Raw genomic sequence first — 25,352 nt, 5'->3', positions numbered from 1 at the left:
TTCGTTTTAAAAAAGAATCCCGTCCACACATAAAGGCAGAAATGAAGGAAAACGCTGCTATGAACATGCCAAAGCAGCAGGTGGCGCTAGATTCCTAACCGTGCAGAAATGTTGGCCAATCAGAAGTCTAGAAGCCTCGGTGGGAAAAAGTAAACAAAGCTGGGGCATAGAAGCAGAACCGAGTCGTATGTGTGGACGGACAGTAACTGTGTGTATATGTAAGCATTTAAACACTGCAGAGAGTAGAATTAACAGTAACAGTATTGTAGAAATTCATTTCACCGAAACAATAACGTGGCGCACAGTGTGACGCATGCACCAGTTTATTGTATTTCCAGACTTGTTTTCGGCACAATTTACAGTGCACGCTACTCTGTTTTTTGTCAGACTTGAAATAGCCGAAATACCTTCACACTACGGAACTTCTATGGCTCTTCCGTTCGACAATCTCTCCGGCATTGGAACCATCATCTGTTTTCTCTTCGGTCACGCTCGGTTGATTTTTCTAGTCGGCACACTCATTTCCTCCATTACGCGCTGGCTCCATTACCCGCTGGCTGCTTCCCAAACAAACACACGTGCGGCTTGGCACTTGTGCTGTATGTAACAAGTCACGCGACGTGACGCTGCGGCTGTGATTGGTTCGGCTCTGCGCTACTTAATTTGGCTGACCTTTTTTTTTTTTTTTTTAAGAGGACAAGAGCGGCGAGGTCTATCGCGATAGCTTAATTTCTCTATCGAGTAAAAGTTATATCGCGATACATATCGTTATCGTTCTATCGCCAGCTCTACCTTGAGAGCGATGTCTAAACGGTGGCAAATATTTAACGATCACCACAATAATGTCTAAAAATCTATAAATATGCTCAAAGCTTAGACTGACATTAATCTCCATCTTCTGAACAGATGCTTTACAAACACTAAGAAATGTGTGCACCTTTTCCTGTGTGACCCTCAAACTCACTAACTAAACCTGCTCTTAGTCATCGAAACTTTGAGAAAGTTTTAGTATAAAGGATTTCAAACGTAACTACTGAAAAAGAAATTCATTGTGCTACAACTGCATAGGAGCTCTGTTCTTTGGTAGTGCTGTAACACAGGAAATAAACCTGGCTTTCTGTGTTTTGTCTACCTTATTGTTTTGTTTTTTTTACCCGTTTAGCACAGATATGGCAAGGTAGCTGGACTGTTTGGACCATGTTTACCAGCTCCTTAACCAGTGCCACACATGACAGCATGAATGCATTTCAGAAGCTCCTCACACACACACACAGGGGGAGAGAAAAAAATCAGATAGCACAGGGGGGATTACTTGGCCTCTAACAGGGTTTTGGCTCCAACATTAAGGTTAAAACCCTTTTCTATTACTGAGATCTCTGCTGATGTTGCCCTTGCTAGCCCTGAACCCCTCGAGCTTCCAACTCCTTGCCCCGTTCGTGTTTGCAGGTTCAGTGCCTTTCTACGAGGTCATTGTGTCAGGCCCCCCTGATCAGTGGAGGGTGACCGGGGACCCGGCGGCTGGCTCCCGTCCAGAAGCACAGACAACCACAGCTGACACAACCCCCTTCACCCCACACTTCTCTTTCAGGCTAGAGCTAAAATCGATACAGGCGTCTCTGTGTTTTAAAAGCCACTCAGAGGCAGACGATCACCTCTGTCCCAAAGGCTGATCTCTCAGCTTAAGGCCTTGATTGGCATCCAGACGATGCGAGGCGGTGACCCACAGCTGTCCCATTAGCAGAGGGTTAATGCTGAGATTGATACTGAGCAAATAAAGGAACTAGGTGTGGGGGCATTTTGATAGACTGCCTCTCCCCTTTCTGACCCAGAGTCAGACTTCAGCTGGATTTTGGCTTTTAGGGAGTGGCAGATCCTCATCTCTGACTTCAATATTAGTGTTCGTGGATCTTCCACAAAATTTATTTGGCTCATGCAGTTGTTGCCTGTGTGTCTGCTTCATCTTTGCATGTGTGCATGCCTTCATGTGCCCGAGTGTGAGGGTGCGCATGTGCATGTCTGCGCGCCCGCCGTTGAATTTCAAACAAGCAAAGCTTCCTGTGGAACTTCTGCTGGAGTGAGGAGATTTTGAAAGGCGGTGGAATATTTGAGTCATCGATGTAACTGAAACTGAAAATAACCCCCATTCTCCTCCTTCCCTCCCTTTTCTCCCCCCCTTTTCCCGTTCCTTCCTCACTGTTGCGCCGTTTTTTTTGTTTTTTCTTTTTGTTTTGAGTCGTTGACGAGGAGAGGGTGGAGCACTTTTTTTTTTTTTTTTTTTTTTTGTCTTGGGGAGTATGAAGCCTGGCAGCTCCCTCAGGCCTGCTCTGAGTCACGTCATAATTGATCTTTCTAGAAATTGTGGTAGCTAGCCGTGTAAAGTCTAAATCCGTGCAAGATGTGCAGCTTTTTAAAGATACTGCAGTCGTGCATTTGGCTGTCTTTATAAACTCTTTCCCTCCTCGTGGATGGTAAGAAACAGATGAAGGGGAATGGAAGGCATTTGGCAAAGCTTAATGCAGGAACAGCTTCGTATAAAAGTCATCTCAGAAATGAGGAGAAGTGGAGAACAGTGCAACGTTTAGTGTCTCTCACAGCAGGCTAGTTGCAAGGCTTTGAACGCTCCTCGCTCTTCGCTGTATTAGTAATACTCAAATTAGCACCGTGCCAAATTCCACACAACAGTGGAGACCTGGGGCCTGTGTGGCTGGAGCTTTGGTGGCTGAATGCGTGTGTGACTTTCCCTTCAGCATGATTCATCGCACAGAAAGTGGCATCTCATTGGGAGTTTTAGTGATGGCGGTCAACGTATTAATCTGGGAAAATGTTCCATTTTGAAATCAAAGAAGAATTGGTGACCCGGACCCCGCCCCACCCTTCCTCGATCACCACCTCCTTCCCTTTAGAAATGCGAACACTTGCACTGAGTAGATTGATGGATTCGTGTCATCGAATCAAGCTATTGTCTTTCAAGTTGTCTTCACTCCTGTAAAATGTAATTAAGCAGAACAAGGTCGAAGGTTTTTTTTTCTTTTTTTTCTTTTTTTTCTTTTTAATTCCACTTTTTCCTGGGTAGATGCAGCAGCGGTGTGGGAAATGAGGAGTAGAAATATTAAACGATGTCTTCAAGTCTCACTTCAGTAGGTTGGTGGAGTCAAATTTTTGAATGACTGTCACAGAGAATTAAAAGGCGGGTGGGGGGGGGCGACAGTCTTTGACTGCTGAGTAGTTATCGACTGACTGTCCTGGACTATGGTAGGAAAACAGACAGAAATGTGATGTTTCCTGTTTAAATGAGATGCTATGCAATATGATTAGCCTTGACAGGTCAAGACAGTTAATAGAGTTCTGTTGCAGACTACCCTGGCATGCTTGCAACCACACACACACACTCAGAGCATGTCACTTTGGCTGAGGGGGATCCAATGTCAGAGCAGGTAATTTAGCTTTCTTCAACGGTCATCATCAGCAGCTGCGAAGCCGTCATCATCACCATTTTATCTTGGATAAATACAAAACACTTTGCGCATGTGTGTGAACTGACAGGGTTAGGATTGCTGTGTGATCGCTGCCGTGAGATCGCTGCAGTCTGTTGGAACAAGTGACATTTCTGTTAGCCCGTGTCAGGCTGCCATGCACTTTGTGTAAAGACAAGAGCGCTGACTTTGCATGGCAGCCACCTCCTCACACCGCAGGACGCTAATATTCCGATCAAAAGCTCGTTCTCGGCTGCTGGTTGACTCATTTGACACTCCTGATAAATGCCTTTATATTGATACTTTTCACACTATGATTATCATCATCATGTTTTTCTTGTTTGTTTGTTTTTTTTAATTGGACACCTGAACGATGATCCCTGAGCCACTTGTGCGTGTTCCCTCCCAGCTCGTCCTTCTAGACAATAAAGGAAGTCCTTGTCCGGTAGTTTAGAAGGTCAAACTGCAAACGAGGCTTTCAGACGCCCAAGGAAAATTTCAATCAGAGCCCTTTTGTAATAACATTCATTGTACTATTTTCCTCTCTCCGTGTGTGTCCCTCTCACTCTCTCTGCAGTGTAATTCCCCTGGTTTTGCGTCTATAAATATGGACAGGGAAGATGTATAATTTCTAATGAGAAAATATATCCCTTTGGATTGAAAGGCAGGGGCTCTTCCACACGCTGCTGTTTGTTAGGAGGAGAGATGATACCTCAGGCTGTTTTGGCAGCGAGGGGGGGTGGGGGGAGTTGGAGGAGTCTGGCTAGGTCATTGCACATTTACAAATTAGCATTTCAATCATGCAGGTACATGACCAGTCGAGCAGAAAATATACATGTTTTTCTAATACAAGCCCCCAAAAATAAACAAAACACCAGCCGTGTTAGCGGAATTGCTGTGCATCCTCCCTTTTCCTTTTTTTCTAGTCTGAGGCTACAATTACAGGTGCCTTGCCCGCTTGCGTGGCCCCTTCAAGTGTTAACTCACAAACTTGTGCCATTGTGTAATAATGGCCATTAGGAGATGGATACACAATCTGTATTCATCTTGTGGTGTTTATTTGGTGGGAATGATGTGACATTTGAATAACTGTATGATCTCTATGATGGGCATTCTAATAAGCCTGGGCAAACACCTTTCGTCTCTCTCTCCTCCCTGTTTCTCTCCGTCTCGGGGGCATTAATATTAAAAAGCACTGAGCTTTAGAAATACAGCACTGGTGTGATTGTTCAATCCGCTCCCTGCCTTACCTGTGACTCATGATGTAGTTATGTGCAAATGAGAATCTCCATACTGCCCTGTTTGACCTCTGTGTTATATTTTCATGTTCTCAACTATTTTAGAATTCTTGTGTATGGAGCTTTGTTACAGCTGACATGCATACATGCATATTCCTTCCTGGTAGCTAGGTGTGTGTGTGTGTGTGTGTGTGTGTGTGTGTGTGAGAGTGAGGGAGGGAGGGAGAGGGAGAGAGATCTCCAGTAGCCATGCTGTCTTCTGGGTGCAATTTCTAGTTGCGTCCTGTAGGACCCATTTTCTGTGACAAAAATGGAGGTGTTTATATACTCAGTTTTACATACAGATCGACCCCCTCCCACCACCACCCACCCACCCCTAGCCTTGCACAGCTCTGGTGCAGCTCCAGCTCTCTCCAGGCACTGTGCTGCTCGGTCCCTGTGTGGCGCAGCCACTGAAGACTCGGTGACAAATGGCAATTATATTTGTGTGTTCTTCATGAATCCATCAAACACTGGCCTTTTAAAAATTCTCCCCAGATATTTGAGGCTGTCAGCTACTAGTAGCTGGGACCAAATTGGGATGCTGCTTAGACAGTCAAGAACCACTCACCCCCTAGTTTCCCCTGTGATGTGTGTGACAGCGTGTGTAGGGGAATACCATGTTTTATTCAACTACAAATGTACACTCTCAACAGTTGTTGATGTGCTAGAAATAGGGCAGTTACAAGTCCAATTTGAAGTGTGTGTGTGTGTGTGTGTGTGTGTGTGTGTGTGTGTGTGTGTGCTTGTATTTAAACTTTGTTTGGAGGGAAGAACTGGACATACAGCCTATTAAAGTGTGCATGTGGATCTCTTAGGACACCTTCGGATGCTTTGCTGCAATGTTGTAACAAATGCACAACTTGTACGTTCTTTTCAAACTTCATGGGATTTGTTTCCTGCTGTGTTAGCGGAGCGGTGTATTAGCGGTGAGCCTGTGTTGCTCTGTCAGGATTTATCAGCAGACTCAGCTTACATTTGTACCTTGGATGTGGAATCAAAGCGTGGGTTCAGAAACGTCACAACAGCATCGCATTACCTTGAAATGCTAAAAGCTGAATATTGTGTGAAAGAAGTTGAATGCACACTGGATGGTTTGCACTTCAATAGGGTTCACAGGAGTTGACTTGATAAACGATGGCTCTTTCCTCAGTCTGTTGTGTTGTATTGTGTGTTTACAGTGCACGCCAAGCTGAATGGTGTGTAGGAGGTAGTAGATAATATGCTTTAGAGTTTACTTTTGCTGTAAGTCACACGCACTGAAAGTTTCTGATTCCAGAGTAGCACAAATTCAAACGTAGTGTATTTCTGCGTTTCCTCATTATCTCTTCATTTGTCTCATGTGACTGTACAAGTCTGTCACTGCCATCTCTGACAGTACCACCATTATTATGATCAATGATTATGAATATTGCTCCATCGCGTCCATTAATCTCGGCCACCGCGTTCATCAGGATAAAAATAACGACTGCAACTGTGCAAAGACTATTCAGGAACCTGCCACTGAAGAGCACAACCCCCTCAGACTAAATGTTATATTTCTCCACAGTGTGTCAGAAACCCAAATCGCCTCTAATATACTTTTCTTTTTTTTTCTTTTTTTTTTTTTTTATATGGTGGTTTCTTAACTCATTCACTGCCAATGGCTGGCAGTGAATGAGTTAATAGCTATTTATATTTTGCCAAATTGAAAGCTTTGCTTTCTCAAAAGGAAAAGGTAATTATGCCCGCCAGTGCAGTTTGTGCGTGAATGTGTGTTTAATTGTGCAAGTCCATGTGGCTACTTTGCTTAAACAAGACACATGGCAAACTCCACTGGAGTTCTCTGTTCTCTGACTACATACTCAGACAGGTAGATTACTATGAATCTGCAGTGATACAGTGGGCAAACCGGGGTTTCCCCATTAATCTAGTTGTCAGCTGTCAATAAATCTTGATGTATACGAGGAGTTAATCAGTTAGGAACAAACTGAGGCCAGTGTGAATGGTAAGGCTGTGTTTCTGATTAAGTTTCTGGATGTGTTTTTAGATTAGATAGTGATTTTGGATTCATCAAATTTGAATGTTTGCAGTCTGGTTTGTGATGCTTGCAGATTAAAATAGTTGGTTAATGAGCTGCTTTGTGAAAGTCTGGGGGGAAAAAGCACCCAAAGAAAAAAGGTTGACTGCTGTGTGACTGTCACTTAAGCAGATTAAGATAACTGTGACATGATACTGTTTTCACAGATTATGAGTGATTCAACACTTCGCTTTCTTTGTTAGCGTAGCACTATCCACCCACGATAATACCAAAAAAAGGAGGGGGGTGGGCAGGCACTGGCGCGTAATAGGTGCAACGGGGACATCAGCATCACACATTAGCTAAATTAATAATTGCAATTTATGTATGGAAATGTATGTTAAAGAAATCTAACAGGTCTTATAATACACAGACAGACTCTGGTTTAAAGGAAAACATCTTGGTGGGAAGGTGAAGTCACCATCTTGGCCACCCAAGTGAGTACTGGTGTCTTGATGTGCTGCAGACCTGACTCGCTGTGTTTTCTAGCCTTCTTCCTGAAAAGATTTTTTTTTTTTAAAAAGACACAGTGGAATAAAATACAGGATACATATATTAAAATGAGTGAAAAATGTAGCAAGTTACAGCTGTCAGGGGTAAAGCTGGAAAAAACAGCAACAAATATAGCCCCCGCTCCGAGCCTCCTTGTTAGGCTTCAGTCTCTTCCCCCCACATTGTCATGGGCAGGCTGCAAGGCTTTTGTCTTTTTGGAGAAGAAAATCCATCAACCTGGTCTTAAATCACTGCATAATGAATTCTATCGTGCGCTACCCAGTTGTCTAATTCAAATTGCATGGAATCCTGATCCCTCAAGTCTATATTTGTTTATCGAGGCAGCATGCAGAAGCCCGAATGAGGGGAAGGCGAAACCCAGAGTGTGTATTTAATTGCTTTGTTTTACATCCACATTCACGTCCGGCTTCTCCCAGGGTGATGTGTTGTTAAAAAGCGCAAGGCCCGATTCCCACACTCTCTCCGACTCTTGTTAACCGTAATTGCACTTGTTGGTGAGCTGACAGAAAGAAAATAGAGATGGAAAGAAATTACCAGAGTCACATTAAATTTTATGTTTGCATCCACTTTGGAAACTTGTTGATTTTATTTATTTATATATAGATATATTTTTGGACAGCTGTGTAACTGTTAAACAGCCCTGCATGTTAAACATCCTTAAGCAGTAGCTGAATAAGGCAGAATTCAAGTTTGGTTGTCAAGATGTTATATTTTCAATGTATATAAAGAAAGTATTACATTGAGGGGGGGAAAAGAATAAGTAGGGTTCACACAGACAAACTCAAAAAAAAAAAAGAGAGAGATGAATAATTCACAAAATCTTGCTGCAAGTGCACATGCAAAGTGGCTCTGATGTGGAGCGAAGGTAATGTAGGAGTAGCTCCCAGTAGAGCTGAATGTGCAGGTGCTCTTCTCAGGGAAATGCCACCGCCTTTGCTCACTCGTATCCTTCCTCTTCTCTCTTATCAGACAGGTCGCTGTCTCCCGACTTTCTGCGGCTGTCACGCGTGCTCTTAGAAAGGCTCGTCGAGGCCATCTCGGAGCTTTCACAGGAGAGGAGATCATTACTATTGTAGACAGCAGCCATTTTGTATATGTACACTATCACAAGCTGTCTTTCTCTTTTTACTGTATTAATCTCTCTCGCACTGTCTAAACTCACCGAGGTACGGCTCCAACGACTGTCTCGTCTGCCTGCAGCGGGGGCTTTTGTGATCCTGTCACATATAAAGTTCGCCGCTCCTCTCTTTTTGATTCCAAGTTGAAATGTTTGCCGTGTGATCGATTTTTATCATGTTAGGGAATGGTGGCACGGTTTGCTGAGAGTGATTTAGCTTAGAATGGCGTGTCTCCATTACTGTAGTTGCTTTGTAAGAAGTGAAACTCGCAGGCTACGGTGACTTTATAAGCGAATAAAATATATGAAGTGCAAGGTGCTGAGATTGCAAGTTCTCTAACAGCAAAAATGAAGTTAGGTAAAAGGGAATTCAGAAGCATTAAAAAAAAACCTGGAAAACATAAGTTATTAAAGTAAACTAATACATCTCTCTTATTTTGTAGTTTTGTTTTCTTTCTTTCATCCTCTACATTCAGCTTAAAAATACACTTAAAAAGGGACACTCTGAAAACACATCATATCTCAGTGGGGAAAAAAAATCATGCCGGGTATCTGTGCCGATATGGTCTGGGTAATGTGTTGGGAATGAAAGGATGCTTATTATAATTGTAAACCCACAGAGGGCTGAATTCAAAGACACCAAAAGCAAAGTGAAAAATGATGCAGCATGCTAGTCCATGGACTGAAACATGATGTCTCAGAGGTGTTCTTTGGATTTAGGTCAGGTGAGCGTGGGGAACCAGTCAATGGTATCTATTCCTTTATCCTCCATGAACTGCCTCCATGCCCTCACCACATGAGGTGTGGCATTGTTGTGCATCAGGAGGACCTCAAGATCCACTGCACCAGTCTGACAGTGGCTCCAAGGAATCTTTCCTTATAGCTGGTGTCAGTCAGGTGCCGTTGCCTAGCCTGTAGAGGTCCGTGCCTCCGTGGATATGCCTCCCAAGATGATCACTGACCCCCACCAAACTGGTCATGCTGAAAGATGTTACAGGCACCGTAATGTTCTCCACAGCTTCTCCAGAGCCTTTCGTGTCTCGCGTATAGGTCACCAATGCCAATTCTGGTATTCTATGGCAAATGCCAGTTGGGCTCCACAGTGCTGGGCAGTGAGCACAGGACCAAGCAATGAGCTCAAGGTCCACTAAAGGACATCGGGCTGGTGATGGATTAAAAGCCTTCTACGGCCTTGTTCAGCTCTCCTAGGGTAACCACCTGTCTCCTGGAATCTTCTCCATGCTTTTGAGACTGTGCTGGGAGACACAGCAACTTTCTGGCCATGGCACGTATTGATGTGGACTACCTGCATGGTAGTAACTTCTGTATGGTCCTATATCGCGTTATTCTGCCAGCAGTGACACTGACCAAATGCAAAACTAGTGGAAAAAACCACCAGAAAAGATGAGGAGCGAAAAATGTCAGTGGCCTCCAAACCATTCCAACTTTGTGGTTGTCCCATTGCTGCCCATCGAGTGCACCTATCAGCAGCTAAAACTGATTGACAACCCCCTCTGTTCTTAATTGACCAGATCAACTGACTTGATGCTTTGCTCTGATTAAGAAATGTTCCTTCAGTCTCTAGAGAGAGTGTATATTTGCAATTTCAAGCAGTGTGTTTTTGTTTTATATTAAAAGCCTTAGCTTGCAGATGAGTTTGATGAATCAAATATACTACAACTTTCATCACTTTACACTGACCATGAAGTACTTTAATTGTACTAAATCCACACACACCCAGCTCTTTACTTAAAAACAGTAGAACTAATATCTTTTCTCTTCTGACCAGCTCAACCCCAGTCTGAGTCTAAGCCAGTGCCCACGGAAACTGCTGAAGAAGACACTGCCAAGGATCAAAATGGCTTTCACCATAGCACTGCTGGCACACCCGTGCTGAGTAACGGTAACGGAATCCACCCCGGCGGATCACAGGCCACGCGGACGTGTTCCTGCGGTGCAACCATCAGCACGAACGCCACGGGCGGGTCACGTCCTGGCTCGGGGGCAGCGACTGCTACTCCAATGACAGAGCAGCCCAGAAAGCAACCATCCACGCCTGTGTCGCAGAGGATGCAGAGAAAATTGCGGTCCAGCCTGTCAGTGAACAGCGACAGCAGCCGACGCAGCAAAGGGAGTTCAACAGGGTCGCAGAAACCTCCTTTACCTGAAGGTAACGCCTCCATACTCAAGTTAGTGACACACTGCTGCACTTTTTTTAACCAATACTAACATTTCTGAAACTTTACTGCTTGTATGCTTCTTCCCCTCTTATCTTACCTTGTTATGTAGCAGGAATGGTTTAAGCTGCATGGTTCAATGAAGAACGTTATAGAGAACCCCCACCCTTAAATAAAAAAGCACACCAATCATTATACCAATTTATAAAATCACGAGTTCAGAAACAATTAAAAAGGAATTTTCTGTACTGCCCACTTCCAGGAAACTGTAAATATCCTCTCTGACCTGGTTTAGGTTTAGACTTGTGATGGAGTATCCCCTAATCTGTAGTCTCACCATCAAACAAAATGGGCGTATTCTTCGCAGGTGCGCATGAAATAATACCTAACAAGATATTGATAATACATTCTTGCCTCCTCTCACCTTTTAATGATGGTGGTGCATGACCTCTCATATTTATCACTCCCGTCAAGCAAATGCCGTCTCATCTCGCCCCTGTGGCTTTTATTTTCTTTAACAACAAGCCAGAGAGTCCGTTTGCCATGCAGGGAAGCCGTCACTTTGTCAGGTGCAATGCTGAGGTGAGTCCAGTAATGAAGGCGGCTGCCCGGTCCTTTTCCATTGTGGAGATAGGTGTGACCGTCTAACGAGGCCGGAGAGCACGGGGTGCCCATTAAGTCATAACCAGCCTCCTCCGGGCCCCTCACGGCCCCTCACACCTCTCTGGTACCTTTTTGGCTCTCCCTACATCCCGTCAGCAGCACCATTGCCCTCATTAACAGGGCCTCATCCACCCCCACCCTCGACCCTTTCTCCAGCTACTGTACTTTGTGGACTTCCATGTGTTCTATCTTTCTGTAGCTCATAGAATATCAGTGTTTAGGCTTATTTTTGTTCAAGTAGATAGGCAATTCCTGCATTATTCATCCAACATGGCCTTTGCGGATTTACTGTTTTTATGTGAGGATTTGCTCACACCCCCCCCCCCCAAACCCCCCCCCCCCCCCCCAAAACAAGATTCATAGTGGTCAGGTAGAGATGTAAGAGCAAAGTGGTCCTTTTCATTTGTCTGTATGTGAAATATGTGCGCAGATTGATGAAGGCACTCACGCACATGCACCGTGCAGGTAAAGGTGCGATCCATCCGCCAAGAGATATTCTAGACGCATCATGTTTTCAACATCTTAATTGGTAAAGAACAAAAGCAAGAGAGTGGGCAGGGAGTTAAAAAAACAAAAAAACAAAAACAGCTGCTCAACAAGTCTCATTATGGCTTTTGTGTTGCTTATTTGCAGGCGTGAGAGCTCTCAGAATCAATATGTTCGCTCTCAACTATTTATTTCCCCCCGGAAAAGAGCCAAGCTGTTGTGTTTGAATGTTTACACGGATTAACATAATCTGTTTGCCTGTGAAATTAGCCTCCTAAACAGCCCCCCAAACACAGGAAATAAAAGGCGTAAGCTAGCAGGAACTAGCTCTGGGGATTCTGTTGCTCTCTGTGTTTCTTGGCACGCGCCGTTGGCACCGTAGCCAATCTGTGATAACAGCTTTTGAGGAGTCATTTAGCACGCTGCTTTTGTTTAGCGAGGTGGGGTGTCTCGACTCTTGTCATCGGGTTTATGTTTCTATTTTTTTGTGAACTGTGTGTAATCGGTTAACGTCTCCAAGCCGCTTCAGCCGCTTCATTTAGAGATTTCATGCCAGGGTTGTGAGCGCATTGTTAAAAACTTCCCTAAGCTATAAACTTGAAAGTGTTTGCGTGTGTTTTTGTAAGCTGTAGTCCTCTACCTTTGACTTTTTTACCCCCCTCAGTCATGCATTAATAAACAGACCTGCTTTTACGTGCATGTGGTGGACATTGACTATCCGGCCCACATCCTCTGCCTTCTTTACCCAAGTGTGCCTTCTGTGCATTCGCGTGGCCACCAAGGCTTTGTCTGACCACTCTTTCTCTCTCTCTCCGCCTCCTGACTGCCCGGCTCTCTTGCCCTCTCGCTTGCCTCTTTGTGAGTTTGAATGTTTTGCACAGCTTGCCGCTCTGAGGCCCATCCAGCTTGTTTTGTGTCATGCCGCTCCCCTTTTTTTGATGTCAGCTTTCCAGATGTCTCATACTATTTCCTCAGAGGCACGGGTGCTGTTTTTTTGGCCCTGCAAACTCTGGGCTTCATCTCCGCTCACTGACATTAAACAGCAACATTGTCAGTGTATGCTGCTCTTGTCTGTCTGTTGCTTGGTTTCACTCTGTCTCTGTCTGCCTCTCTGTCTCTCTCTGTTTTTCATGGAGATGTGCCTTGCGTCCAGCTCTCTTGTGTACAGTATATGACCCCCACCACTTTTCCCTTCCTCCTTGCTGGCTTCTATAAGATACAGACTAATCGCTGGTGCTGAATTATACATCCAAGTGAATAGCTGAGCTGGCTGGCCACTGCCTAATGCCTATGTACTGTGTTTGTATCGTATTCACAGTCTGCTGTTACATTCCGAATGCTGGCATGGCTATACCCTCTGGGTCCTTCAGAGTTTGTTAGGTTGAACTTTGAAGCTGTGGCCGAGCAGTGTTTATTGCTCTCACTGGCATTTTGCAGAACTCGGATGGCAGTACACTTACAGCGCATGCCAGCATAAAAAAAAAAAAAAAAAGGTCTATGAAGCAAAACCACATTCTGGCCAGTAGCAGCTTACTGCATGTCCACCCCACATGTTTAATACTGAAAGATTTATTCTCATGCATCTTCCATTACTGCCAGTGTTATGGCCTCAGATAAGGATAATAAGATGCATTCGAACTTCAGGCACCCTCACATGTACAGCCGCGCTTTCTCGTTTCATGTTCCCTTCTTTATCTTGTTTGTATCGCAGTCAGCTAGCGCTTCTGGTCAGCTCCGCAGCCCTTAGCAGTGCAAAATTAGGGGGGAGAAAAAAACCCCCCTCTACTTTGATTAATCAAACATGAGCATTCAGAGGCCCTCAGCTTCCAATTCCGTCCTCCACACTCTCCTCCTTTCGCTTTCCCTCTAACCCAATCAGTAACAGCCCCTTCTGACAGCTCAAGATGGGCTGATGAAAGTTATGCAAATGAGCCCTGTTTGTAATGCTATTTTTCTGCATCCATCCACATCATGTCTTTTTAACACTCCAAAGCAGGGGCGCTGCGCTGGCCTTGGTTCAGAAAGGAGACAGCTGCAAGGAGTGTCTGCCAGGTGCACTTACAGAAGGATGTTCAGTATGGTTTAGTGAGTTGGATGCAACGACCAGAGGTTTTAGTGTGGGGAAGGTTGACCAAGGATAACATATAGGCATGGCTAAACAATCATTGATCTGTGTTCAACCTCACCTGGACAGTTTTATTTTGGATTTTCTTCTTCTTTTCTTTTTTGGAAGAAAGTAATTCCAGCTCTAATTAAAAGACAAGTTTTAGTTCATTTCAGATCAGGAAACAAGACCACCTCTCCTGTATTGTATAACTTGTTGACAACATGTTCTTCAAATGTGCGGATGAGATAATCAGATAGCAACAAAACAGACAGTAATCAAGTCGGAGCTACAATGTTGTTTTTAACCTGCTGCCTTCTTTACCCAGCTTGCTCAGTCGCATCGACTGCCTCTTAGAGCTGCTCCAGGTACAAGAGCTCCTCAGATCATTTCAAGCACTTCAGAGAATTTCAGGGATTCTAACACGACTATATGCTCAAAACTAATGACAATAACTGACGGGTTTGATCAGAGATTTGAACATTCTGGGGATACTCTGACAGAGTCTTTGGTTTGAGACACTGCCAAATATTATGTTCTGTCAATAAGTTTAAATTACCTTCACTAGATCTCTTACATACAAACAAACTGTCACTGTGAACTGTACAGTGAAACATGTAACTCATTTGGCCTTTCAAAATGACACTTATGATTCTTAATGGACACATTAGTAAGTTGAAGACTGCTGAGGCTGCTGTTGAACAGCAAGCCGAAAGTTTCCACCGGCCACGTAAAGAGTTCCTGCGAGGTGGTTAAATGTTAATCAGAGGTGCTGGCATTGGAAGCATTAATTCACCTAGTTGCCAGGCAGGGACTCTTGGACTCTTGCTAATCATCTTTGTTTGATCAGCCCAGCAGTTTGCATGATAATGCAGAGGAAAATTGATTTCTTTGGATGTTTTCTTTTATTTCTGTTTGCCATATGCGTATTGTGTTCCACCTGTCAGCCTGCTGAGCATGCATCACTCACTTACTCTCTATACACAGTTTTCCCCACCACAGTTGGAAATATTTATGCTTTAATTTTAGTTTTTTAGTTTTTTCCTTATCTTTGTGTGTGATTTGTGACTGATTTATTTGTCACCCCTGCTTGGACCCAGACTGCTGCGTTCACTGCATCTTGGCCTGCCTTTTCTGTGAGTTCCTGACGCTTTGCAACATGGTGGTGGCCCAGGCCTCATGCGGCGCATGCACATCAGAGGTTTGCTGCTGCTGCTGCTGCACCGACGATCTGGGCGACGACTGCAACTGCCCTTGTGACATGGACTGTGGCATAATGGATGCTTGCTGCGAGTCCTCAGATTGCCTGGAAATCTGCATGGAGTGCTGCGGCATCTGCTTCCCCACATAGACAGGCCCGTGTTGGTGTGGACCAGGGCGATAAGCAAGACCCCGAATGAAAGTATTAGAAGGAAGCTGCTGCTGCTGCTGCTACTTTAGAATTCTGCAAAGGATAGAGGAGAAAGTGTGCACGGTGGTTGGCATATGTTTTCGTGAAGGTCCTATTTTTTGTGTGCCTGACTTTTCAGTATGTGCAAACTAGCCTGGTTTGTACAGCATGCTTTGAAAGATGGATTTCAACACTGGGCTTCTCCATCTAAACCATCCAGATATATGAACTCGTCAGTTAAATCTTCAGTGTATTGTAAGTATTCCATCTGTTGCTAAAAGCAGTATAGTAGAGATTCGATTGTTACATCAGGAATGCTGTCTAATTGTATCACATCTTGCCTCTTTTTAGTCATTTTGGTGACCGACATGTTGCATTTACAAAATAACATTTATTCTGTTTTCATTTTAAATACTTTGTTTTTTTTTATTATCAGAAACTTAGGTTTGCAGTCTTTACAACACTGTAAAAACTTTATGTGATGGTTCATACATTCTTCATTGCATACTGTATTTCGGCGAGACAGACTTCTATATAGACATATCTACTGTAGTACTGTAGAACAGTTGAAACTGGTGAAATGTTTAAGGTGAATCAGGACTTCCCATTATCTGCTACTTTCTGCCACTGAAGGTAAGGGTGACATTACATTTTTATTTTAAGCATTTTGTAAATGCTGGAAACGTTTATTATTTTATACAGAGGGTCGTAATTGTCTGCAATATTTTACCAGGTGTTTTAATGGTTGGGATGGATTATTTCACTAAAAAGTGTCATCTCACACCTGATTTGGCAGTGTTTGAAGCCTTGGGTTTACTGGAAATACAGTGCAGTTACTTGCATTTTTTATATCAAGAAGCTCTTAATAATCTCCAATAAGATGTACAATGCGTTTAGCTTTTATTTCTATGAGAGTCCTCCTCTAATGTTAGCTGTCAATGAATAGGCTTAGCCGGCCTTTTATTTGATGCTATTTTGCATTCATACTGTGGAAGTATGACTTGTTGAACTGCACTCTGTTCATGAGGTCTGTGATAAGAAATTAAAAATGGTGACCCTAGTTGCCACTTAAGCCGCTTTTGGGTATCAAGCCCAGAGACTGGGGGAAAAAAATGTTATCATGAACTGTCATTTTTTTTAGAAATTGTAAACCAAAGCAGGGTAAAAGCAGTTTCCTTCTCTCTCTCTTTTTTTCTCGTCCTTAATTCTGTGTATCTCGAGATGAGTTTGTAGTGAATCACCAGCAGAGTCATTTTCTTGTCTTGGAGATCCACTTTGATGTTGTTTAAGTGGTGATGCTTAAAGCTGGCCCTCATTAGCACTGCTTACTAAATGGTAACAAAAAAATAAAAATGGTCCCTTCCTAATGGCATCAAAGATAATGTGCTGTCATGTACGGCTCGTCTTAATGGCACACTGTTATGTGTATAAAGAGGCTGGATGGGCACCTCTTCAGTAGATAATGTGCAGAAAGTAAACCTCATTTTCATGTTTATGATTAACTCAAAGCAGGAGTTTGTTACAGGCTAAGGAGTGTCAAGAAAACACTATATAGATAATGTGAAGAATTTATCTTTAAATTAAAAAAAAAAGTATACAGTATGTAGTCGTCGTCTTGCACAATACTGTTATGCTTTATGTTGTGCTTTTTTCCTTGATTCTTTCCATTTCCATCTGGATACATCAGCTCATTTAATTGTCTTCCAATACCTTGCATTTCAATGAAAGTTTTTTTTTTTTTTTAAATAAAACTTTACTTAAAATGATGATTGTTTTGATCTTCTTTTTCTAAAAAACACGACTTTTATGTGCGCCAGCTCTTTATCATATTCCAGTTGTGCAACATGTGACGAACAGGTCTGCCTTCATTTCACATGTTTGAGTCTTTTGTAAAGGCGTGTTTGGCACATTGTTCTGACTCACCACCCATTTCCTCATATTTTGCGTCCAAGGAGCCAGACATTCTTGTAATTAAAAAAAAAAAAAAAAAAAATAGTGGTCCTGGGCAATAGTTTTCCAGTTTTTTAGGACATTGGTTGGTTTTTCACTCCTTTCCAGTCCAGTCCTTGGACTTGACCATTTTCAGAGGTAAGTTTTTTTTGTTTGTTTTTTTTAAGCCACTCAGCACTGACTTATGAATCATTCAAGCATAAAAAATAGACCAACTCAAGGGATGAATCAGTGGTGTGTCAACACTAAATGGAGAACTAGCCGAAGAGCTTGCCAAAAAACTAGCCAAGTTACCAATGTCTAACTGTTAAGCTAGTGTCACTTTTTTTTTTTTTTTACTATTATCAGAAATTTTACAAAGGAAAATCCCCAGCTGTCCTCAACTGACATAGTCCACAGATAAATACCACACAATGAACACCAAACCAACTCAGCTCTGGTTTCTGCTGCAGCAGGTGTCTTAAGTAACACTTGTCCTATTGACACGCACAAACTGACTTGGGGAAATCAATTTCAGCTACAATATTGTTGCTGGTGGTGACTGTGCATGTTTCAAATGTGGTTTAAAGTTTGTCCCCTGTACTGTAATGTAACTGCAGCCAAAAACTTCCTCCAGAGGACTTTATTCCACATAGCCTTGTCTTTGCCTGTATAATCACTGGAAAGCAAAAGTGTGCTTACCAAGGAGGTTAATATTTGCGTCTTTTTCTGAGTGTAGATTCAAAGCACAATGCAATGGTTACCTGTAGATCTTGTGACTGAACACTGGGGACTTCTTTTTTAGATCAGGTGACCTTTAGATTTTACTGGTGTGGCTAGTCTTGGACAAATTGTGAATCTAAAATCAGGGCCACTTGCATGATTCATTCACATAATTTAGCAATTTTGTGTTTGTTTTTAAAGCATTTACCAAAACACAGACATTCACAAACTGCTTTTTCAAGGGTTTAGAGAGCTACATTTAACTTGAACAGACTGTAGCATTTTAGAAATGAACACTTTCTAAGGAGCTCCCATTTACTGAAACCCATTTTTGAAATGGTTTCAGTTTAATTCTTTGAAATTTTGATAAACGGAACAGTGGATAACTTTTTCCATGTGACCAAATATAACACATTTTAATGATTAAAATAAATAAAAACACAATGTATTTTAATCATTAAAATGTGTTATATTTATTTGTATACAGTTTTGTGTTGTTAAATTGTATTGAAAATTTAATTATTAAGTGCAAAATCACAACATTAGTTGCATCAAGGTGCTTTATATTATAAGGTAAAGGATGGGTACCGGTAATGACACCGGTTCTGACATAAACGGTAGTAACCAGACCGAAAAGCAGCGCACATTTCGGTGCTTTTTTTCCTGAGCTGTGATACACTTTGGATTCTAGCCAATCATTTTACCTTTCCAAGGATAGTAATTGGGCCCAGGTATGTACGTTCTTTTAGAGCAGAGCTACAGATTAAAAATGCCCAAGGCGAAGCGGTCAAAAGTCTGGCTGTACTTCACAGTAAAAGATGCAAACTCAGCAGCCTGCAACAAGTGCTTTAAGGTGATACTGTGTAAAGGAGGTAACACCTCGAATCTGATGAAACACCTGGCGACACATTTTTATTATTTTTTTAAAGCCTAGAAATGCACCGTATTTGATAGCTTGCTGCAAGACCGAGCACCGAGCGCATCTACTGCGGGTTTGGTGCCTGTTATCGGACCCGGAGTTAGCAACATCCCCCAAGAACCCGAAGAGGAGAGTCCTGGCCCCTAGCCCTGCCAGTGTAGCAGTAATGATGACGGATGATGATGATGATGGCAGCAGCAGCCGTTCTTCTCTGCGTGAGTAGCTTAATGTTGTTCGTGTGTAATTTACGTTGAGTAGGCTAACCACGTTATTACATTAATGCATGTAAGGTGAACTAGCAAACACAGTCATAGCTACATGCGGCTGTCTTCTTGTTTGATGGCAGATACTCCCTTCACCCTGGCAAAAAAGGCGAAAATGACCAAAGAAAAAGTGGAAAACAGCTAAACATGAGAGGTTTATGGACAAAGTTTGTGTTTTTCCATTGTTTAAGCACTGCTTCCAGCCAAGAGCGATACCATATGCCCTATAGCTGCAGAGAAGACTAACATTGTTAACTTTTTACAAAAAAACCGCTAAACATGAGAGGTTTTAGGACAAAGTTTGTGTTTTCCATTGATTAAGCACCGGTTCGAGCACCGTTTGAGCACCGGCACCGTTTCAAAAGTACTGGTTTGGCACCGGTATCGGATAAAACCTAAATGATACCCATCCCTAGTAAAGACCCTAAAATAATACACAGCAATCAGAAGACTCCACATGAGCAGCCCCTTGGCGACAGTGGGAGGGAAAAAACTCCCTTTTTAACAAGAAGGAACCTCCAGCAGGAAGGGGAGGAGCAGCCGTCTGCTGTGACCGGTTGGAGATGAGGTGAGGGGAGGGAGACGGGACAAATGCCACTAGAGACTAAAAAAGGTAAATGAAAAACAAACCGTCAGTGCATCATGGAAAAACCCCAGCAGCCTAGGCCGGTTGTATTGTAAGCAAGGGAAAATTCAGGGTCACCTGATCCAGGCCTGACTACATGCTAGTCAGATATGTTCCAACAACAATAACAACAGATTCCATTAGATAAATGTTTTAATTAGTCCAGCCAGTCATTATGCATTTTCCTTTTCCTTGTGGAATGACTAGAAGCTGAAACAATGTGTGAGTTTTGTGGTGGCCACATTGGTTACCCTCTGCCCTTTACCCTCTCTGTGTCGCACAGTCTTTCCCCTCTGGTCTTTTCTCTATTAGTGAGGGTGCCAGCCTGGGATCAGCATTACAGCGTTAACATGGAAACATGGCCAACAACACTCAGCGAGGTCGCCGGGGAGCAGGGACCTCCTGCTGACTGGAATAGCAGTTTGACCTTCAGCCAACACCACCCCCTGTTAACCCCTCAATTAACCTCCACATCAGCCCCTCTGCTGGTAGAACAGAAAGGAAGAGACTCCCCTTTCAATTCTGTCTTTAGTTCCTTTTATCATTTTCTGCCTGGATACACCCTGGCCCCAGGAAATTACCATCTTATTTCACTAATGCGTTGGGGAAAATATTGCTATCCAGAAAGTCTGTAATCACGCAGGAGTTGTACTTTTTCTTTTCTTTTTTCCCACGTTTACAGAGAGGGTGAGAGGCTGGAAATATTAAAAACTCCAGGTAGAGTGCGCAGTGACCTTTTCAGACAGTCTTCCACCTTTCTACTCCTCTAATCAATCCCCCTCTGATCGCTTGCTGTGTGCTGGATTGTAATGTCACAATTAGGACTGCTCCATTGTTTCTGTTTGCCGTCTGGGGAGAAATTCAGCACTTCTGTGATCTCAAGGTCATTTCTTTTACAGTATTAAATAAATTAGAATGAGGCTCTGGCCACCTCCTCTGTCTAGCCGTGTATTGAGCCATCCATCCATCCATCCATCCCTTTTTTTCTGCTCAATTGGGTGGGATACTCTTTCACTCAGAAAATGAAAGTCTCCTGCCCTCGGCCATGAGAACAAATTATTGCTTTTGCTGTTTCTGTATATGATGAGGTTGGGGGGAAAAAAACAGATGGGAACATTAATGGTGTTTTTGCTTGGTTCATTTTCATATCAGAGGTAGACCTGAGAGTTGAACACTGATAAGATATTAACCATTTTATAATTTTGAATAATATGACTAATTAAACTGGATGAGAAGGGGTGTCTTTATTCGACTTGTTTTTTTTCCCCCCTAGGTGGAACATCAATTATTTAAAAAAAGAAAGAAAACAGCAGAAAATGTGGATACACGTGCTTCCCCCCACCCCCATGTTCTCTTGTCAATATATAGGATGCATAATAGGCATCATTACATGGCAGTTACCATTCGAGGTGATTAATTTTACCATATTTATAATATTGTGTTGTGTGCCATTAAAGGTAATCATACAGATAGAATAACTGTCAGCATGTGTAATTTTTTGCATCCTCAGTACATCAGAAAAATTACCTGCATTGTCACATTGTGGCATTTTTGGTAATGGATTCTAAAATCAATACAGCTATTCATTCACGTGACGTCACATCATTACAGGAACACCCACCTGCAGGGCAAAACAAAGCTATTCCCTGCTACATGGTTAATTCAGCTTGGATTGTCTAGACAAAATACTTGATAGTTGCACTAATGAGCATTGTTAGGAAACTACTTTTAGAAGTATTGGTGTATTAGAAGGTTACTGCCATTAAAAACTTATATCTCACTTGTAAAGTTTTGAAGTGCTCTTGAGCAATAGTTTTTTCAGGGTTTCTGGAGGACATTGGCTGCTTTTTAAATCAGGTTTATCTGACAGTTTCCAGGGAAATGCTGTTGTGTCTCTTTAAGGAATTTAGTGCTGACCTATGGCCAGTGCTGGACTGGTAATCTCAAATGCGGGGCATTTTTCTCAGTGAGATGATGTGTTGATATACAGGTTACAGGACAGCCGCTGCGCACCGGCCCCTCAAAGCACTGACAGCAGCCCATTGGTTAATTTTTATTACCGACATCATCTGGTTTCCCGAAGATGGTGATGATGAGAGCAGTCAGCTTTCTTAAGAGCAAAAGAGCAAAAACAAAGTGTCCACTGTTTTTTGACAGCTAATACTTAGTTAAGTTTGTTCTAAACTTAACAATGTGGAAAGCATGTGGACCCAGTGAAATCATTTATATGTACAAAGAAGAAGAACCACTCCCAGCACGGACTTGTGTACCTGCCCTGTGTCCTTTTACCCTCCTCCGCACTTGCGTCGAAGTTTGACCTCGCTGTTTATACTTGCGGCATGACATTAAAATAAAATGAGACGATCTTCAGAGGGCTGTGCAAGGAGGGAAAAAAAAAGAGAAGAGTTCAAGTAATGTCACTTTCAATTAATCTCCTCAGGTAGTGGTCCCATTAGCCCTCTCACACATGGGCCTGGTTTACAATGCAAATAGGGTCATTACCTGAGGACTTTAATTGACTTTGACAAGAGGCCGAAGACGCCTGTGTTCACATGCCATGTGTTCACATGCCATGTGTTATTTGTTTGCTTGGTACTTCCCGCACACAAATTAGTTTTTCGTGTGGCTGCCAACAGCAAAAGTAACAAAATAATGAAAAATATATTTTTTTAAATGCTCATTGAACTGAAAACGCTGCACACCAGTTAACTTTTCTTTACTATCAAAAACTTAAATTCAACCCTGAGAAATGACAGCGAGCAGAGTTTCAGCACTGCGATGTGAATGATTTCCAAGTGAAAGATTAGTATTCTTTGTTCCCGTCTCGTCTTGGAGCAACAACGTGTGATCGCACTCATACCTTAAATATTTAAAGACCCCCTTTTGCTAAAGCTTTCCTGTGATACACGGGCCTCTGACTGCTTCTAATCTCCTTGTTACCTGGAGGCGTCACCGTGGTGATGCAAAGATCACATGTGGCAGTGAGATCATGAGATTTGAAACAAAATACCCCCCCCCCCCCCCCCCCCCCCCCCCCCCCCCGGTGAGGTTCAAAGTTTCTGTGCCCTGAGAAGATGCGACAGCAACATCTGCCTGGGAGAACGGAAGACTCAGACAGGAAGGGATGGAGAGGAAAACAAAAACCACAATGACATCAATAATTTTTTTTCTTCCTCAATATTGCAGAAAAAAACCCCTCTCCCCTTCCTCACATCCCCTCAAGATGTTGTGGCATCTTTTAGTGTTACATGCAAAACAAAAGGGATTTTTCCTCCTTTTTCAGGCTTTGGTGTCTGTTGTGTTTGTGTGCTTGTTTTAAAGGCAGTCTGTGTTTCATGGATGCCTGAGCAGGCTTTCCGAGAGGGTAAAAAAAACTCCACTTCCACGGACCTGTAAATAAGACATCGGCTTAACACTTTCAACTTTTCTATTTTCCTTTATACCTCTCTGTCTGAAGGCACCAGACCGTGGGAGAGGCAAATTGAGAGGGACGTGCGGATCGGGGATGGCTGTTTATTTGCTTGTACACACTTCTTGAGCTATAAATTAGATGTCACCATTGTTATATGTCATTTGCCGTTGCGGTTTCCCAGGCAGCACTTTTGATTGTTTGTTCTTAACATCACTTAAATGAGCGAGGACTCGCATTTGGCCTCCGGTCATCTGGATCTGGCGAGTGATTGGCAGATTGTTTGGCAGGCCTGCTTGTTCTATTATCGTTTATGAGAGCGTTTACAACCGCGCACAAAGCAGGATTTGTTTATGATAAAAGCAGGTGCCCGAGCTGGTCTTTGGCTGATTTACAGAAATCAAGATGCTTTTTTTTTTTTTATGAGGTTTGGTTTTTGTGGATTTTCCAGCACTGCCTGTTGGAACAGTTCATCATAAAAACTCCAAATGACACAGAGTCCTTATTGTACATCAAACCCTTGTGTATTTTTCCACCAGAAATGCTTTAAATTGCACATATGAGAATAAAGGGAAATGTTCTCCCTGAATAAGGATGTTTATGGAGCTAATATATGTTTCTGTCTTCTCTTAACCCGGCTCAACCAAACCACCCCACCCAGACCCCACTAGCTTAATATGCAGGAAAAACAAACATAAATCAAGGTCTTAATAACACCAGCCTTTATGGCAAATGTATAGGACTCAACTTTCTGCTTGGAGCAGCCTCTTCACATTGAGTTAACATGACTGACAGCCAAAACCTCTCAAACATGCGTATACACACACACACACACACACACACACACACACCGGCATTTTGGATCTGAGATGCTTTCTATAAAACAGGAGGAAAAACCAGATCAAACAAACATGTTCAGATGAGGTTTTTTTTCCTTCCTTTTGTATAATTTACTCAGGCTGTGTCAGAGCTTTTGTTTTTTCCCTTCTCTATTCCCAAAGAAGCAAACAACATTAATCATTTCTCAGATCTGTTAAACTGTTTCCCAGTGACTCTATTGTTAGTCGTGTCTCTGCAAGCCCCCCCCTCCCCAAACAAACAGCAACAATGCGGCGGGTGCTTAAACCCCAGATGTTTTGCCGCGGCATGTTTGTTTGCTTGTCGGGTGTCCTTAATTGTTTCATCTGCTACAAATAAACACATCACTTGTTGCATCTTTGTTTACACGCTGACAGTTTGTTTGTGATGATTTGTAGTGCGCGCTGCACATTAAGAGAAAGGTAACCAGGCGCCGGTGCATTTTTTTTTTTTTTTTTTTTTTTGTACACGCCGCAGGGGAAAGTTTACAGGTGTGCACTGGTAACACCTGCATGGATCCCCGTGTGGAACGTAACTTCTTATGCTGTAAATTAACATGTGCTCAATGTCAGCTTAACTGCTGCACTATATAATGAATTCCAGTACCCAGGAATGCATATCGCAGGATTTTTGTGCCCTTAACTGAATCTCTAAAGGCTTGGCACCCCACACGCACTCAGAAACAATATACGATTTACAATCACCAGACTCAGATGATCTGAACTGTGTGATGGCATGTTGTTCTCCTTGAAGCAGCCATAAGAATATCAGTACATTTTGGTCATAAAGTTATAAGAATGGTCAGCAACACTACTCAGGTAGGCTGTGGTGTTTAAACGACGTTACTAAGAAGCTCAAAGTGAGCCAAGAAGACATCGTCATACCACCATCAGCCGAAACTCTTGATACAAGGAAGGATGGATGCTTCGTGTTGATTATACCAAATTCTGACCCAACCATTTGAAAGTTGAGACTCATCAAATCAGGTGAGATTTTTCCAATCTTCCACTGTCTGATTTTGCGGAGCCCTTACAACTTGTAGCCTCAGTTTCCCGTTCTTAGCTGATAATTATGGGATCTGATGTGGCCTTCTGCTCCTGTAGCTCATCTGGTTCAAGGTTTGACTTGTGCGTTCAGAGGTGCTCTTCCGTATGGAAGCCCGTTTCCACCACTTAAAAAAAAAAAAGTATCCATAACTTGAAATTTCGAGTTATTAACTTAACATTTTGAGAAAAGTAAGTCAAAATTTCGAGAACATAACTCGAAATTTTGAGTTATGGATACTTTTTTTTTTTTTAGTGGCAGAAACAGGCTTCCATACTTCTGCATACCTTTTTTGTAAGAAGTAACTGACTCACCAACATCCA

General features: G+C 42.7%; 1 protein-coding gene across 3 annotated transcripts in view; it reads left to right on the top strand.

The window, feature by feature from the left end:
* Positions 1 to 17,026, top strand: part of mdfic (MyoD family inhibitor domain containing) — a 52,609-nt gene extending 35,583 nt beyond the window's left edge. For all 3 annotated transcript variants that reach the window (XM_085436712.1, XM_085436711.1, XM_085436710.1), the window contains exons 6-7: positions 10,229 to 10,609; positions 14,970 to 17,026. In XM_085436712.1, the coding sequence (XP_085292838.1) occupies positions 10,229 to 10,609; positions 14,970 to 15,220 (632 nt within the window). In that variant the 3' untranslated portion in view covers positions 15,221 to 17,026. The remainder of the gene's footprint in view (positions 1 to 10,228; positions 10,610 to 14,969) is intronic.
* The last annotated feature ends 8,326 nt before the right edge of the window (positions 17,027 to 25,352 follow it).

Source organism: Copadichromis virginalis, linkage group LG17, assembly GCF_057382275.1.
Source record: "Copadichromis virginalis isolate Kocher_CV1m ecotype Utaka linkage group LG17, C_Virginalis_male_GT1.1, whole genome shotgun sequence".
Lineage (NCBI taxonomy): Eukaryota > Metazoa > Chordata > Actinopteri > Cichliformes > Cichlidae > Copadichromis > Copadichromis virginalis.
The sequence above is the reverse complement of the archived record's forward strand: the minus strand, read 5'-3'. Positions and strand labels throughout refer to the sequence as shown.